The sequence below is a fragment of the Coloeus monedula genome (genome assembly GCF_965178545.1).
Source record: "Coloeus monedula genome assembly, chromosome: 9".
Lineage (NCBI taxonomy): Eukaryota > Metazoa > Chordata > Aves > Passeriformes > Corvidae > Coloeus > Coloeus monedula.
In genome coordinates, this window is record NC_138789.1 from 20,545,720 (window position 1) to 20,563,542 (window position 17,823).

Sequence of the window (17,823 nt, forward strand, 5' to 3'; positions counted from 1 at the left end):
GAAATAAATTTGAGGCTTTTATGCATATCATGGGAGTGCTCAGTTTGCCCTTGAGAATACTGCTAATATGAGGCTTTATATGTGACTGTAGCCTCATCCATTTTGTGGGTTATGAGACATCAGTTTCATACCCACCAGAATATAGAATTGTCAGATGTACTATTAAAAAATATATTAAAAGGTACACTGGCTCTATAGTAGTTATACTTGTTAGAGGTGCTGCATTGGATTTGCAGCTTCTTTAAGAGGTAATTCCTGTAACCGTTTCTTTTTAATAAGCACTATTTAAGATGTAAAATGAAGAAAGATGTTCAGGAAATGACTCTAACATGACAGGCTTTATAGAGTGCTGTAGATCTCTGGGGTTTACTCATCTGAACTTCAAACAACTGCATTTCAAGGGTCAGTAGTAACAGTGCAGCCATGGACTCAAAAAATTATTATATTCCTAGTATTCAAAAAATTGATTTGCTTCTTTTCAGCTGAAGCAGCCGTGTGTTTGAAGATCCTGTGTGCACAAACCTTTCAATAAGCACTATTGATGTTTCTGTGTCTTTGTTTTGGCATGGGACTGATTGTGCCATGATCCCCTTTTGTTGTTCTTCACGAGCTGCTCACAACTGTGATTTCAAGGCGATGGTTACTGTTTCTATTGTGCTTTATCTGTGCTCAGAGCTTTACAGAAAGAGACAGGTTCAAAAATGCTTACAGCTGAAAGTAAACTTCACATAGCAGGTTGGCAAAAAGCAAACCGAGGTGAACAGCAAGAGGTTCTGGTTTGCAGACTGAGGCTGCAAAGGACCATTATGTTAATCTCTTCTGACTTTCTGCACAAAGCACACAGATACTTTATTTATGTTCTCCCTTCTTTGTGGCTGTATTGACATCAGGAAGGATAAGTAGAAAAAGGAAGTGAGCAGTGGTTGGGAGATGTTTATTCAAAACATTGTAATTATGGGGGGACTAAAACCAAGGAGGACAATTAGGGCATGTTAGAATATATTTGTAATTACAGCAAATATTCACAGTATTGCAGCTGGTACTGAAGAACCAACATGTACGTGTCCCATGGGTCTCAGTTGCTGACATGATGTGAACTGTTGCACGCTGCTATAGGTAAAACATCAATAGCTCTCTCACTTTGTTTTGGGCAGATGATATTAGAACCACTGCTGTCACTGCAAATGTAAGGAGGGTTTTTTTAAGTGAGTTCTCTGCTTTGAGATCCTGTGCTCTACTTTTTGGTCATAATAGGCCTGGCTAATGTCACCTTTTTTGCTAAAATTAACTCTGCAGTGATTTTTACTCTCAACATTTTAGTCCTCTTTTAAGCATATCATTCACTTTTTTCATCATTCCTTGCTTCTGTGATAATTTTTTGTGATAAATTGGTCTGAATTCATTCACATTTGTCATTTATAAGCCAAAATTCTTAGATATTCTGAGTCTTTTTGGATTTGTCTACACTGGGTCCTATTTATTTGCTGTTCCTTCAAATATTGGAAAAGTGAATTCTATTTAGGGCAGTGAGGTGAGTTGTCTCCAGTGAGGATAACTGAATAGGTTTTCAGTACATAGTGGTATGCAAATAATATACCTCTGCCTCTCGTGGGAATAGACTAAGTATCTGCACAAGCTGTCTGTGACCTTAATAAGTTTGTAGGCATCAGAATACACCCTGTGCTGCTGAAGCACAGTACGTGATGTACAAATACTTCAGGTGTGTTTCAGGGCTAAGCAGTGCTGTGAAATAACTGTGAATTTAGGATGTGGTCCACACAGCTTAGTGTGTATGGAAGTGTATCCCAGCAATACAATATAGCTGGTGCACCTTTGTAGCACAAGCAGTAGGTTTTACTAATAGTCACCATTAATAAAACAGATGATGCTTAAAATGTGCTAATTCAATACATTGCAAGAGTGTCTTCATGCACGATGCAAGGTGAGGCTGCAAAACACAGTAAAATGAGAAGTAAGCTGTTCCATTAGTCTGTTTTTAGGTTTATGATGTTTCATATGTTAAAGTACCTTTTAAAAATTTTTCTTCTTTTTCGTTTATTTTTATTACAGGTTCTAGAGCAATTCAGGAAACAGATGCTGCATTTAAAAAAGCTTTGATTTAGTGAGGCTTTCTGTGCAAGAGAATGCATTCTTCCTAAAACTTCATTTTACTTAAATTAACTTGTATTTCCACTGAGGATGGCTTATATTAAGCACAAAGGGAGGCTTAGCGGTTTAGGCTTCCATCAAATAAACTGCATAACTAAAAAGAGAAGATGCCAAGCCTCACATACTTGTACTTGAAAGAGTTGTGTTCTCTCTCGTGGGAACTCGAGATTAGAGAAATTATAAAGGCATTGCATAAAAACAGGGAGTTAGAATTAATTTTTGCTTAAGCGGGGAAGTGTCAAAAGCCTATTATGGTAATTTTTCAATTTTGTCTTAACTGTTCACACATTTTAAAATAGTTGTACAACTGAGTGGAAGCATGATTTATGTGTTGTGATTTCTTTTTCCTTTCCTTGGGCCATCATAAAACACATCTTAGGTGCACTTAGGCATGGAAGAAGTAGGTGTTCTAATTAAGTAGATGAAAATTTTCATATCATAGTGAGAAAATTTACCTAATGGATTGGAATAGTACTCTAAGAATGGTTCCCCTATTCTTAATTACATCCAAGTACCAGATATCAATAATACATGAAGACAATTAAGCCACAAAAACCTTAGTGAGAAAGTATAATTCCTAGCAGTAGAAGTTTGGGGTTGTAGAGACTATCATGTTTATTATTATTTTTACTACTGTAAACAGTAGCATTAAAAGTCTACATTTAAAAGAAATTACTTTATTCATTGTCTTTTAATGTATAGTAAAAGCTGAAGATATCATGGAATGAAGAGTTACTGCTACATTTATTTTTTTAATCTTTCATAAATTAAAAAAATATAAATCTTGTCTGTATTGGAACAACCAATAAATTGCTATGGTGTAGTAATTCAAAATTTATGGTTGACCTAGAATAAATTTTAGGACTTACCTAGGTAACAGAAAACTGATTTATCAAATGCTTGTAGTGGTGAATTAAATCACTTTTATTAAATACAGGATTAACAGCAGGAATACTGTTCCAGAATTACTTTCATTTTGGTGATCAGTTTTGCTGTTCCCTAGGAGGAGTCTTTGGTGGACCAGGTGTTGCATTTGGAATGAGACTTACTGGCAAATGTAAAAGTGAGCAATGCTCCTTAGTGGTCATTGATTAATAAAACTTTAGTTTTTATATTCAGGGAAAGGGCCCCTTTCCTAGCTTGCAGCTGATTTCTCTGCAGAAGCCTGTTTGGGCTATGAAGATGCTGCCTTTGGCATCCCCAAATTATGCCCAGTTTGTTGAGAATTTTTCTGGCTTTGTCTGCAGTAGAAACTGGTGAAAAGATAGAGATTTGCTGTACTGCAGGAGTGAGGCACATTCTGCTTCAGCACTTTTCTGGTGCTGCTGAATGGCTTCTGTCAAAACCCACTTGCAGTGTCTCTTCACACGAACCTTAGAGTGATCTGATTGTTCCTTAGCCCTTCTCTCCCCAGAGCTGTGTTTGGGAATTACCTGACTAAAAGTACAGTGTTGGTCATGAAGTTTTGGTGAGATGAGGCTTGGAGAGGAGAGTCAACAGCCACTGTGGCTGTTAAATGAGTTCTCTGATTTCTGATGGGTTGTATTTGTGTCCCTGGAATAATAATAGTGGGAAGAAGATAGCCAAGTGTGAGCATGGATGTGTGTTGGGTAGAGGAAAGGAAAGGATGCTATAAGATCTTTAAGCAAAGGGAAATGTATCTTAGTCTTTATTCTTACTGTATTGTCTAATGTTGTACAACACTAGTTGTACGTTAAGCATATGTGTATTTTGAGTGTAAGACTTAATTTTTGACCCAGTTTGTTACCTGTCACTAAATATATGTGGGATCAGGACCTTCCTATATAAAGCAGATTACTGAAGTATTTTATAGTAGGTTGTCCAAGATGCAAGATTTAATTCAATTTTCTGGTGTCTGTTCAGTGTTGTGTAACATTTTCATTTCTCACATAACCTTGTACAGTTCTTATTAATCATTACTTTTTTATTGTTTACACACGAAATCTTCCCTGACAGACAGTGTTTATTTAAATGGTATTCCAGTGAGTAGTAAAATTAGCAGTAGGAGCTTTGCTAGATTTTTTTCTTCTATCTACTGTATTTCTTCTGAGCTTATGCAGCATAAAAAGTAGCTGTTACCAATAAGCTTGCATTGATAAGGAAAAAGTCTAAATGTTATCAATCTTGATGTATTTTGCCATGCTGTGACAGCAAATACCTTTTCTGAACACTTCTCCTCAGGGGAAGGCACTAGCTCCAAATGTATTCGCACATTTATCCCACTTAACCATGTAATCCTAGGTGTTACTGGTGATTTTTTTGTGTTAAGTTAATTATGTTTTGTTTACTCTTCAGTAGCATGCTGTGAGGAGCACAGAAATGTAACTCACGAGCTCTTGACAGGACTGATGAATGGCCACAGATAGAGATATTGGCAGGCTGCTCTCCAGTGCTCAGTCTAGAATTGTTTTCCTAAATAATTCAGAGGGTTGAAATTTGATGAAATCATTTCCATTTGAAGAATGAGTGGAAGGGGTAAATGAATGAAGACTCTGGTAATGGAGCAGTTGTGTTCATACTGTTGGACAGACAAGAGAGCATCCTGCATCATCATTCCTGTGCAAATTCTTTGCATGGGCTTGTGATGCAGCCTTGTGCAAGTGATTCTGTCTGTAATGACCGCCGTTGCTGCTCAGTGTGTGGCACGCTGCTTTAGGCAGCTCTCCCCAGGATGAGAGGCCTCAACACTGACATTGTGGTTCCCTGTTCCTCTGAATTAGCCAGTGATTGCATTATTTTCAGGAGTGCTTAACATAAAGCCCATCTACAAATAATGGCTGACAAATGGGTGATGAGTGGTGCTTAGAGGGAACTGAGTGACAGCAGGACGTCAACAGAGCAGTAACCTGTGGTTAGTGTAGATGGAGGCAGGAAAGGTGCAAGTGGTTTGCCCCAGATAAAAATGTGTGTGGTTTCATCCTTTTTAAAGACCCTTTTGGAAGCTGTTGGTTCTGCTCACGTTACATGTAGTCTGTGGGGGTGCTGGGAGGGTGTGTCCTCACCTACTCATTCATTCTTCCAGAAAGATGCTCTTTGTGAGCCCCACATAGTATTGGTGACCCATGTCATGCAAATGTCATGTGGGAACAGTGATTATTTATGATACCATAAATCTGCTGTTCTTTCTTAATGCCTACAAAACCTCTTTGCGGGAATGGATCTGCTCTCTGGGACTTGTGTCCTTTGACGTACCGAGTGTAACAGAAATGGCTTTTTTGTGTAGGTGTAATTATGTGCAGCCACTAAATAAGTGCCTGTATGATTGCCATGTCCACATTTTATGATTTGTTTTCTATAGCAGCTAGAGTACCCGAAAGTATTGGGTTGATGTTTCAGAACAGGTCTTTCTCCTTTTCTTCTTTTCCTGGTCCCATAAGCAAGTACATACAAAATAAACTTGGGTAAGAACACTTGTTTGGCTTATGAGTACAGAGCCGCATAATCACCTTTAAAAGCTGGGTGGTAGTGGAGGATAAACCAGCCTGTCAACAGCTGTTACTCACAGGTTTCTCACTGAAAATGTATTACAATAAAAGTACATCCATTCTTGATCTTGCTCTTATGAGTGTGAAGGCATCTTTTGCCTCAGCCCTGCTTCTCCCTCCATTCATTTTGTCATGCCTGGCTCTTCAGTGTAATGCTGTTTCAAATTGTGCAGACTGGAGCTAGAAAATGTGGAGCTTAACTGCACATGCATATAATGCAGCAGAGAGCTTAGGGTAACAGAGACCTTTTTAAATTATAGCTGTAGAGATTTGAGAAATGGACATTAAAAACTATGTGAATAAGGAATACTTATTTGGATTTCAAATGTAGCTGTTGAAGTATTTGATTAGATCTTGTACTCAATATGGCATACTTAGTATGAGAGCTAATGCAGTCTAACAGCTGTTGTTAATACAGCCTGTCACCTGGCAGTAAATTAATAGATACTTATGGGATGTGAAGAAAAAAAAAGTGTGATTGGAACCATCACTACTACTTTGAAAGAAACAGCATAATAATTTATGAACATCATAGTTTCTCTGTATAAACGGAAAAAACTTTGCTTGAATTTGAATGCTCAAAATTACACTTCATAATGAAAGTTCTATGCATACAATTAATTTTATAAGATTAGGAGTAAAACCTTCCTTAGAAAAATTGATGTAAAAGCATTTGAGTAGACTCACCTCGTGGTTCAGAGAGATGCTAAGGGGAAATCCAAGTGAGACTTCCTAAGAGGAAGCAGGAGTGCTGTGCTCCTCAGAAAGGCTGGGCTGGATGAGGCTGGTACTTGGAATAATGATCCCAGGTGAAACAGGTGGAAGCCCATGAGTGCATGTGCCCATGTGTGGGGGCCTTGGCTCTGCAGAGCTGAGAGTTTGGCTCTGGTGTGATCCCACTGGCAGTGCGATGTTGTATTTGTGTGAACAAGACCTGCACAGTCAGTAGAAGACTGAGCTAATCTTTTCCCAAGGGAAGGTGAGCAGTGCATGCTGTTGGAAAAATAGTGCTCTGATAATAGCTTGGCCCTATTTACACCAGTGTATTTTTGTGAATGCAAAATATCCTTGTCCCTCTAGCAGCCTTCACAGCCTTTTCCACCTCCTTTGTTCTCTGCTATCTCTGTCTGCTTAACCCAAGGTTTCAGTAGCAGCAAGTGAGTTGCTTTTATATCTGATCATTTTTAGAGGCTTCTCCCTGCTGAGATCTGCCTCACCGGTGTGTGTTTTTGTCATTTTCTGACCCCCTCCACTGAGAGGACCTCAAGGAGTTTATCTTTCCATTTGTGGCATGACACTGAGCACTAAAGTCTCGCTTTTAGTCTTTTTTTTGCTAATAATCCTCCTCTTGTTTAAATTAATTAAATATAAGATTATTTAAAAAGGAGCATGCTTCTCTAAGTAGCGGTGACTGAGTTTGGAACACCAAGTCTACTTAATTAAGCTGCTCATCTGGTATTTTTGCATGCTTCAGTTGGCGTGAACCTTTGTGTTTGCAAATGCAATTCATATATTTGCTGTCGACTTAGGTGTCCTTTTGTGGAAAATCATGATCATGGCTTCATATGTGGGTATGAATTTGATTAAAATATAAAGAACAATTTGCTTAGCGAACCTTAAATCGAAGTAGTTGCACTTTTTTTTTTTTTCTAAATACAACTTTATATTATGACTTTTCTCATCTCCTCTCTAAAGCATTTGTGAATTCCAATATGTAGCTCAGTGTCAGCAGAGCAGGTGAGAGGTCAGCCCTTTGCCAGGCTGTTGAGGACAGGTAGGAATGGTTCCTGCTGCCAGTCCGGAGACGTTTGTGTTCTCTCTGGGTGTAAAAAAACCACACAACTGCGTTTGGAGTCCCCCTGGTGCAATCCCTGTTGTGTTTGCCGGGTGGGCATCACTCACCTGAGCACTGGCTTCTCTGGGAATTCAACTGTCCTGAGTCCCAAGTGCTGGCAAGGCTCTCTTTGATTAGAAGTTGTATATTATGTATTGTATCACAGGTTGGAAGATTGGTGAATAATTGTTAAACCACTAAAAGCACTTTTTAGTGCTGTGAAATGCTAAGAGATAACTCTGAAAGTAGGCAATAATAAGTAGAAGCTCATTTTAAAAAAGCCTTTATAGATTACAAATTTTAGAAGGAAATGAAAAAGTAAAGCTATCATACCAGTATTGTTCCTATTACAATGATTATACAAAGTAAATATTAAAATGCAGTTGTTGGTATTGATGTTAATTTAGTTTAGCTGCTGTTTTTTTCCCGTACCCTTTGTGAGTTTTTGTTGTTGATGAATGAACTTTCTTCATTATTTTATTAATATTGGAGATACCAGGAATCATGGCACTGTGTTTAATAAATACAAACTGAGAGATTAGACAAAAGTACTTTAAATTGTTTTGCAGATTAACAGGCACCATTTAATCTTGCTGTGGGCACAGAAAGGATTAAACTATTACTTAATGGGTGGAGTTACTTGATTTCCTCCACTCCCATGCGAGGACCCCAAAATCCAAACTGTACCTTACAAATTAGAAGTGCAGACTTCCGCTGAAAGCTTTGAGGACATACTTTATGCTGTGATTTGCATATGATACATATAAATTCATTCTGAAAATAAACTTTGTTGTGTGCTTTGTCATACAAATTGAAAGGATTACCCAGTTTGAAATTCTAAATTGCAAGTAAACCTGAGTTGTTAGAGTGCCTCTAGAAAATACTTAGTGTGCTTTTGGCACAGTGCACTGTGTGGAAGAATTTAGTTTATCCAAGGAATTTCCTTCAGTTTGAGATCAGTTTTCTAAGATGAGAAGCAGGTGGATTGTTCCAGTTTTGGATTTGAGACCTGTTTTGAGACGTGGATCTTTTTTTTAAGATTTCAATACTGGTCTTTACAACAGATCCTCACATAAAATTTGGTACCTTGAGAAACAATGGAGAATGACCAAGAAGAAAATTCAGAAATTCACCCCCAAAAATGTATAAAATTCAGCCCAGTGACTGCAAGCACTTCACAGACAAGTGTGTTTCACTTCCCTGTGAGTGCTTGCTGACCCCCAGAAGTAGGGGAGGTGGAGAACCCCAGAGAGGATGTGCACAGCCTCCCTTCTGGGTAGTAGCTGCTGCTGTCTTCCAGGCAGCCCCAGAACCCTCCATGATGTTTTATACCACGTGAGCTGCAATAAATAGGCCAAAACTGGGTCTAGGACACTCAGTGCTGAAACTGCACTGAGAATTAAGCAGGGATTAATTTGAAATCCAATAGCTGCCACTTTAATGGGCTTGCTGGCACACAGTGCTTCTGATGTGTTATTTTTGTGCAGTTGCACAGGGTTATTTTGCACTCCTGGTACAAACACACACCATCTGCCTCACGTTGGGGAGAACATCCCTTGCAACAAGGATGATGTGCACATTCATTTGTAAACTTTCGCACCCTTTCTTAAAGCCATCTTTAGAAAAAGATGTGGGAGGAGATTGAAGAATTTGTGTATCCCTGTTTCATTTGGGAATTACTTAATTCCTGACTGTTGCTTGGCTTTCTGTGCTGCCACTATCCAGATGTGGATTCTGAGTTTAACCCAAAGCTTACTGTACTAATATTTTTGTCCTTATTGAGAACACGAAGACAAGCAAAGTTCTCTTGGAAGACTGTTGGATAGTATAATCTGACAGTCATCCAGTGTGGAAAACACTGTTAAATGTATCTTTATAGATAAGTTTTACACAGTGTTGTCCACGTGAAATATTAATATGTGATGTTTTAAATCTTATTTCTGTTGTGATATAACATTTTTATATTAAACCATTCCTCTCCTAATTACCACTTCAGCTTTTTAAATTTTTTTTTCATAAAGCTCATTTTAATTGGAGTAACATATATTGCATGTTTTATGAAACACCTTTGCTGAAAGTCTTGGATACTTTCCATTCAGCTCCCTATAGACCCATCCAGTTTGAAAATACACTGTTTTATCCTCTCCTTAATTACAGTACTTGGAGCAACTCTGTGTTAACTGTTTTTAAGTTCCACAGAATAATGAGTCTACCAGAACTAGAGAGCATACAACAGAAAACTGTTCACAGGAGGAAGCTTGCTGTTGCTTAGCTACCTATCTTTTTAATTTGGAACCTCCAGCAATTCCATAATGACAAGTCCTTAAGCTGTTAAATGTATTTGTTCATGACAGATTGTACCATTCTGAATGTGCATTTCACCTGTGTGTTACTGCTATTATTGTAGGGATAAAGAGGGTGTTTGTAATGGCATTGTATTGTGGTGTAAATCACAATACCTAAATGTCGGTTACAGAAGCAGTTCTTAGGTGGGTACTACAGCAGTGAAATTCAGAGTAACTTGAGCGAAGAGTGTTGCCTCTGCTCCTCCAGAGCAGTCCCAAATATGAGCAAGTTTTATGTAATTTGTAGGTAGTGCAACCAGTCTGTAGTCTTTTAACAGTACACATTGTGACATCACTTGGAACATAATAGTGATACATAATAAATTGCAGATCGAAATACTGTGACACTTAACATGGTTTTGGTCCATTTAGCGTTTTCTTGCAAGAAAATGCCCGACTTGTAAAAATTGCCAGAATGTCACAGAAATTTGCTGAAATAAGACTCTGAACTAGGCAATGTTCATAGGAGAACTACTGATTTTCTTATTTTTTTAGGAATCTGTGAAGAACTTTACTTTCATTAATGCTTTCTGATTAATCCTAAAACTGATATAAAGAGATAGTTTATCTTCGCATTGCTTGTGGCCACAGAATTGGCATAAGTGTAGAACGAAATTCTGTATTTTCTAAACCTTTTTCCATTTTGTGCATCTGCGAAGGATTTTCATTCGCTATTAAAGCCATTCTTTCTTACTACAGCAGTCTTTCCCATTAGGAGAAGTCTCTGTGACTCTTCCCCTTTTGCCTACACAGAATAGCCACAGTAGCTTCTGCAGCAGCATGGCTGGGGCACTCGTGTGTTTATGGGAGGGTATCCCATCCTTCCTTGGCAGCCGGGCGGTGGCAGCTCGGGGCGGTGGCAGCTCGGGGCGGTGGCAGCTCGGGCGGTGGCAGCTCGGGGCAGTGGCAGCCGGGGCGGTGGCAGCCGGGGCAGTGGCAGCTCGGGCGGTGGCAGCTCGGGCGGTGGCAGCTCGGGCGGTGGCAGCCGGGGCGGTGGCAGCTCGGGCGGTGGCAGCCGGGGCGGTGGCAGCTCGGGCTGGTGCCACGCTCTGTCAGCGCCACAGGTACCGGCAGCGCCCTGGGTGACCCAGCACTGTCCGGGGAAGGAGTTGTTGGCTCTGCGCTGGCAGGGGCGCAGCTGGAAGCGCCCGCCAGCCTGTGTGACAAGCACAGCTTGCTGGCACAGTTCACAGGAGCAGTGGCTCCATCTCCCATGCAGATGGGGCCAAGCGCCGGTGCCAAAAGCACCTTTTTGTAAAGGAACTCCAGCACCCTTTGCTGCTGAGCTGACGTGCCCACCTGGGCAGAGTTTTGTTATTGACGCTTTCTGTGTTGTATTTGCTAAGATTTTAGAAAGATGAACTTGTTAGTTTGACAATTAATTATATTTTTAATTCAGTGGTGAACTCTCTTGGGAATCTATGAGCAAGTTAATTTGAAAATCAGGTATTTCAGCTCTTGCAGGTATACTTTGTAGGTTTAAAGGTGAATCTGTGTAATCCCATTTTAGATATTCATAAGGTTTTGATGTTTTCATGGAAAGTACTGGCCTATTTCTGTATGATTTTGTGCTCAATTAACCACTTACAGATATTGACTTACAGATATTCAACGGAGTAGCATCTTTTTGCCGTTTTATTGTGGTTTAGTATTTACATGTAGATTTCAGTTTCTGGGTCTGTAAATCTTTCTTATTAAGATAATTTATTTTTAAGATTACTGAGTATCTAGCTCTTGCACAGCCTCATAAAATTTTTGTCACGCCTTCATGGTTTCAATCCTTTACATTTTAACATTGCATCCCATGACTTTAAACTGACTATATGTATATCCTTGATTTCCCAGTGCGGAGCCACTGCTGCACTGGCCTCTCTTCTCTTGCACAATTCCATGGAGACTTCAGTACATGACATGACAAAATGTAAAACCATACTCATAGATCACCTTATAAATATTTATTCATATAAATTCTTTAAAGAAATTAAATTACGTGTTCTATACAAAATAGGAAAGAGAGGCTTTTAGTGTCACTGGCTGCAAATTGAAGTCATTTGTCTAGAAGGGTCAGGTGCCACTTTGTGGTAAGATACTTGTCTGAGATCCAAGAAGGGAAAGATTGATAGTACAAAGAGATTGATGGAACAGGCACTGCAATATGCATACGAAGTTACGGGTTAATTAGGAAGATTTAAACAAGAAAGTCCCTTTGTGTGGAGAAGTGTCATGTGCTGTTACTCTCAGAAGCGAGTTGTGCTGGCAGCCTTTTGAACAGGCAGAGTTGATTTTCAGAGATGTTTATGTGGAGATGTGCAGTTGTGAATATCAGCGAGGTGGCAGATCACCAGCAGCACACGCTGCAGCTGACGAGAGCTGCTCAGGGAGTTCAGTGGTTTGCATACAGAGACACCTGCTCTGCTCACATCTTTGGTTTTGTTGTGGTTGATGTAAATTATAATGCTAGTTTTGTGATTCCTGTATCAGAGTAAAATCATTAATATTTCAGGCTGCCAGGTTCTTTGGGTGTTTCAGGTGATGTGACTATTTGTTCTACTTTTTAATTGCAGGCAGAATACTTAAAGAAAAATCCTAAAGCTAATACTATGTGGTTTAGAAAGTGGGAGCTGAGCAATCAACAAACATTGTTTTTGTGTTGATAGGAAAGCTGTTTTGAAAGAACACACACTGCAAACTGTTTCTTCTTGCATTAAAGTTCACCAGCCTCCTGGTACATTTAGCAGAGAACAACAAGCTTCTCTCTGTGAATTGATGCTGAAGTTAAAACAGCAGCCACTTTTGTAACAGTTATTCACTTGGCAGAAAGAGAATTTAAAATTTTACTTAAATGCAACAAAACCTAAATGCTCTGTGCCTCTCGTGTCTCATTCTGCACAAGGACAAAATGGTGCAAATCTTTCAGCAAGGCAGGAACAAAAATCTCAGCAATCACTTCAGTATTTATTATTGTAATAGTAAATCACCCCTGTCTGCCTAGAAGATCTGTAAAACATACCTGCTGAGGGCTAGAGTAGGCACAGGCTTGAGGGACTGAGTTACACTTCTAAATATTGTAATTCTGGTATTTTTGTCATGATAGTCTTAACTAAAATTTTGCATGCATATAGTCACCTTATTCTTAGCCCCAGAGACAGATCTTGGGGTACATGGCAGCTCTTATCTTCTGCAATCCATTTCTCTATTCGCTGACTGTGGAGTATCTCAATTTTTGTTTTAATAAGGGGAGGAAGAAGACAGGCAAGTTTTATCTTGTCTAGCTTCTATGTGGGAGACAGAAAAGACCTTCAATTGCAGTGTATGCCTTTTTACTGAAGATGAAAAATTTCTTGAAGAGGGACAGAAGTTAGAATTTCTACATTAGGGAAAGCCAGTTAGACTCAGTGAGACCCTTGGGAAATGTGATTGACATTGAAATCAGTTCTGTTTTGTTTTATGATATTCCTGAAATTATGAGTCTTCACTTCTTATGTGGTCAGGTATCTGTTTATTCACATAATTCTGAGTACAAAAGCAGCTGTAGAAAACAGGTAGTGGAAAAACAACACTTTCTTTTCTCTTTCATATTTTCACTTGTTGGAGCTGTTTTTCATACTTACAGAATTTTTCTCTTGTATTTATATGAGACCAAATATAAGAAAATCTGTCCAAACAAATGAGTTGGAACACGTCCCACAACACCAATACGCACAGGCACAGTTCCAGTGGCCTTTTTGTGGTACTTACCCTTCCTTGTCAGAAGTGGCAGATTGCTGCCCATTAGCCTCCCCATCACATCACAAAAATGCTTCTACTTCATGAAGAAATACAGCTTATTGGTATTTTGTTCCACTGCAAGGATTGGTTTTTTTGCATTTGATAAGCACTGTGCACTGCTTATTGTGAGAACTAAGTACAAATTTTCTTTCTCTTTTTGTTTTTCTTTTTTTCCAGAAACCAAAACAAAAGGATTGGCATCCTCCTGGAGGGTTTATTTTAGGACTCTGGGCATTGATCATCATGGTTTTCTTCAAAACATATGGAATCAAGCACATGAAACATGTCTTCTGAAACTGGAGCAAACAAGATACTTGCATTGGCTGCTACTTTGGGTTCATGGGTATCACCTGTGTTCTCTGATGTGAATGATGTTTGTGTTGAAACACTGTGTTGATATCTTGCTTCTAAAGGTTCTTTTGAAGTCATCTCTTCTGCCCCTTTTTCTGGAAAGATTCTAACAAGCGGTTTTATTGTTACTGTTATTTCATGTTGTCTTGATTTGAACATATTTTAATGTTTCTCTGAGCATTTTTTCTTTCTGCTTAAACTTAAAAAGGGGCAGGACCTAAACCCAGTAACAGGATTTCTGAGGTTGCTTCTGGATTGTAAATGGGCAAATTCTTTCCACCATGCTTCAAAACAGATCTTAGAAGAAGTCACCTATTACTAAAGAACTGGACATTGTGCAGAATGTTATTTAAGATGTCATTTTGTCAATAAAAAACTTAACCCACTTTGCAGACTTTGGCATGACGTATTGAAAGCTTTCTTCACAAAAATAAAATTACTCTGGAATATATTGATTTCTTTTTTTTTTATTATTATTCTTTTTTCTTTCCTGTTAAATGCAACCCTTAGATGAGTCTTCTCACCTTAGGCAGTTTTGAGTCTAGAATTCTGTGAGTTGGTGAAAGTGAAAAGAAAATTATGACCTTGTTGAATCTACTTAAAAGATTCATAAGGCCAAAAACCATGAAAGGACTTCACCATGTCCATTAGAAACCCTTCATAGGTGGTGTATTTTCACTGCATACAATATGGACTTAGATACTTTCAGGATTTTCAGTGCACTGGATTTTTGCACCAAAGAAAATCAACTCTGGCATCAGAATGAAAAACGTTATAAATTGTACTATTGTATTCTGTAATTTCTGAGCCCTTAGAAAATGTGCTTTGTCACCTGTGTTTTGTAAATTCTGGTTTGGCATATTGATTTGTTCTTCCTGGAATTTACTGATGAATGTATGCTAAGAGGGTTTTGTCTGTATAATATATTGATACTTGTGAAGAAAAGAGCAAATTTGTGCCTGTGTAGAAACACGTCTGTCAGCGAGGAGAAGCTTTTGCCCTGTGCTTTTGGAAATTGTTCTCGACCTTAATCAAAATAAAGCTTACCTGATCCATCCATGGTGTAAGTACTAGACATGTATCTCTAGAAGTTATTAGGAATTATTTATAATCACACATAATATCAGGGTCAGTATACTTTTCTTAGAATATGGTTCTGAGTGTTTTCCTATTGCACGGCACATACAAATCCGAGCGCATTACAATTTTTGTCCTTTTTTCTTTTCTTCCAGTGTGATTGTGGCATCCCAGCCTCAGGTGAGGGGAGGTGAACTGTCAGAGCTGTGTGAGCCTTGGAGAGCTGCAGAGAAGCCACGGAGGCTTCCAGAGAACAGGGAAAACAGCAGTGTGGTGCAGCTTGAATATTAAAGCCTTAGGTTTTTTCTTGAAAGATTTTCTAGGATTGGAGACGTTGAAGGTACAAAATGACCCATTATGGGAAGGTAAACATTTGCCTGCTCCACCTCTTTGTGGCACTTCTTGGTGAAGAGCTGGAATTGTTTTCAGTAGCAGGTGTAAGCACCAGGAATAGGGATTAAAACAAAAGCATTCCTACTGTCCTTACAGTTCTGTAAACTGATATCGTGGTAGACAATACGAGACATTCCCAGTCCCCCTGCCAACATCAATGCAACTTAAAGGGAAAGAGAAACAGCCTGTGGGATGGGTCTGAGCAGCATTGCTGGTGCTGGATGTCTGGATCTATGCACAATGTGTTGGGTTTGGGGGTTGTTCTTTTGGACAGTGTCCTTCAAAAGCAGTGACTTTGTATCTGAAATCTGATATAATGGTGACTTTTCTTAAAATCAAAAAATGGGTTTTTTTCCCCTCAGCAATTTCTAATACAACAATCAAGTAAAATCTGTTATGCACAGACCATGTAGAAATGTGTAGACCCGCTACAAAATGAATCCTACAGAATTCCTTAGAGGATTTCCTTAGTTTTCCTTTCTTAATCTAACTCTTTTTCAATTGTAGTAAATATTTTAATCAAATATTTATTTTATAGGCAAGTTTTGCCACACTTTTAAAAGTGTATAAAGTGAAGCTGATAGAGCTTTGTGCCTTGTTGCAGTTGCACTTATTTGGACTCCTCAGGCCTTACTCAATTTTTTTCTTTCCCTCTTTCAGCCACCTTTTGCAGGAAGTGGTAGAAACATCTACAGAACTCAGCTGAATTTTGCCAGTGGCAGAAGATACAAAGATTCTGTCTTTTTAAAAGCTTATCTGCTATGGGAAAAGGAGGCAATCAGGTGGGTTATTAAAATGCAATTTGTGGATAGAGGCACTCAGTAAGTGTGCATGTGAAAGTGATTAAATTGAAGTGAGAACAACAGTTTGACTGGAATGCAGCAAACTATGCTTCAGGCATTTTTAACATTTTGGTATGCACAGAAGTGAAGAGTTGAAATGGATCATTCTGAGACACCTCAAAGTTGCCTGTGCTACGCCTCTGAGACAGTATTTTCTATGCTGTGATAACTTTTACTCCTTGAACAGTTACAGTCTGAAAGCAAGTACAGAAATGTCACAGAATTGTCTGTAATTGTGTTTTGTATATTTATTTTTTTATTTAAAGTTAGTAATCTTTTCATTTTCCCTGGGAGGCCTTCAAGCTCAGTTTGGAATGTGGGCTCTGGAAACCAGCCATGCCACCCTCAGTCACAAACCATTTGTGTTTTGCAGGCCAAGTGTGCTTTGCAGTATGGATGCTTCCTCCAAGGTGCACAAATGATCTTTTAAATGGAATCCAGAAGACAAGCCAGATGGTAGTTTCTTGGTGTTTCTTTGCATGGGAACTTTTAGAGCAGAATTGAATTTCAGTATTTTGTGACTCTGCATGGATAGGTCTGTGAACCAAGCATGCCCATGCTTGCAAAACTCAGTGTATTCATGTCTGCACCCTGTACTATGGAACTGCATTGACAGGTCCTGCCATGGGGTTTTAAGACATTGTTTAGAACACTCATGGATGATAAAAATAGAAGTTGATCATTTCGGTTTTTCAGCTCTCTTTCAGGATCCCATGTTAAAATGCATTTTTATTATTGAACTGAAGAAATGGTAGGTTGTCTGTAGGGCTGTACTCACATCCAGGTGCTCTCCTGTCCCCTGGAGTGCCTGTGAGCAGGCCCAAGGGCTGACACCATGTGTGACTAAGCTGTGCTTCTGTTGCAGACTTAAAACTGAGGTTCCTACAAAAAATGAGTGGAGAAAGAAACCTGAGCAGGGGGGAGACAATCAGTGTTTCTTGGACTATGCCAGCTGAATATTTTCATGTTTAATGACTGTTACCATGAAGTGCTGTTCTCTTGGCATAAGCAAATACCTGAGACTGTTCACAGGTATCTTCACAAACATCATGTGTGTCTCTTCTAGAGAGTGGAGGGTTTTTTCTTTTGGTTGGTTTTTCCCCATGAAAGCTGGTATCTGTTATTGATTCAAGAAAAGCAAATGGAATCTCAGTCTAATTTCCTTGCCTGCACATTGAGCCTATTTCCATCTCTTGTTTCAGGAGTCAGGGATTTTTATTCTCAGTTGTCACATCCACAGAATGTACTGGAAGTAAATGGAACTTGTGGTCCAGTCTGCCTTCAGATAGGCATCATTGCATGCTGGAGTAGGGCTGAGTTGCACTAAATCAGTGATTTGCAAAGGGGCTGAGGCCAGGTTCAGCTGTGAATTTATCCTGGGTGGAGAGGATTTGTGCAGTGATGAGGACAGGGAGGTGTTGCACTGTCTTCCTGGGAGAGGGACTGGAAGGACCAGCTGAGGCAGGGCAAGGGAAGTCTGCAGCCCTGGCAATCCTGATATTGACAGCAAGTCAGTAAGGGGTTTTTTGATGTTAGAG

General features: G+C 39.2%; 1 protein-coding gene across 3 annotated transcripts in view; it reads left to right on the forward strand.

Annotated features, from left to right (window-relative positions):
• Positions 1–15,022, forward strand: part of PIGK (phosphatidylinositol glycan anchor biosynthesis class K) — a 64,898-nt gene extending 49,876 nt beyond the window's left edge. For all 3 annotated transcript variants that reach the window (XM_082287618.1, XM_082287620.1, XM_082287619.1), the window contains one exon: positions 13,800–15,022. In XM_082287618.1, the coding sequence (XP_082143744.1) occupies positions 13,800–13,916 (117 nt within the window). In that variant the 3' untranslated portion in view covers positions 13,917–15,022. The remainder of the gene's footprint in view (positions 1–13,799) is intronic.
• Positions 15,023–17,823: the final 2,801 nt, after the last annotated feature.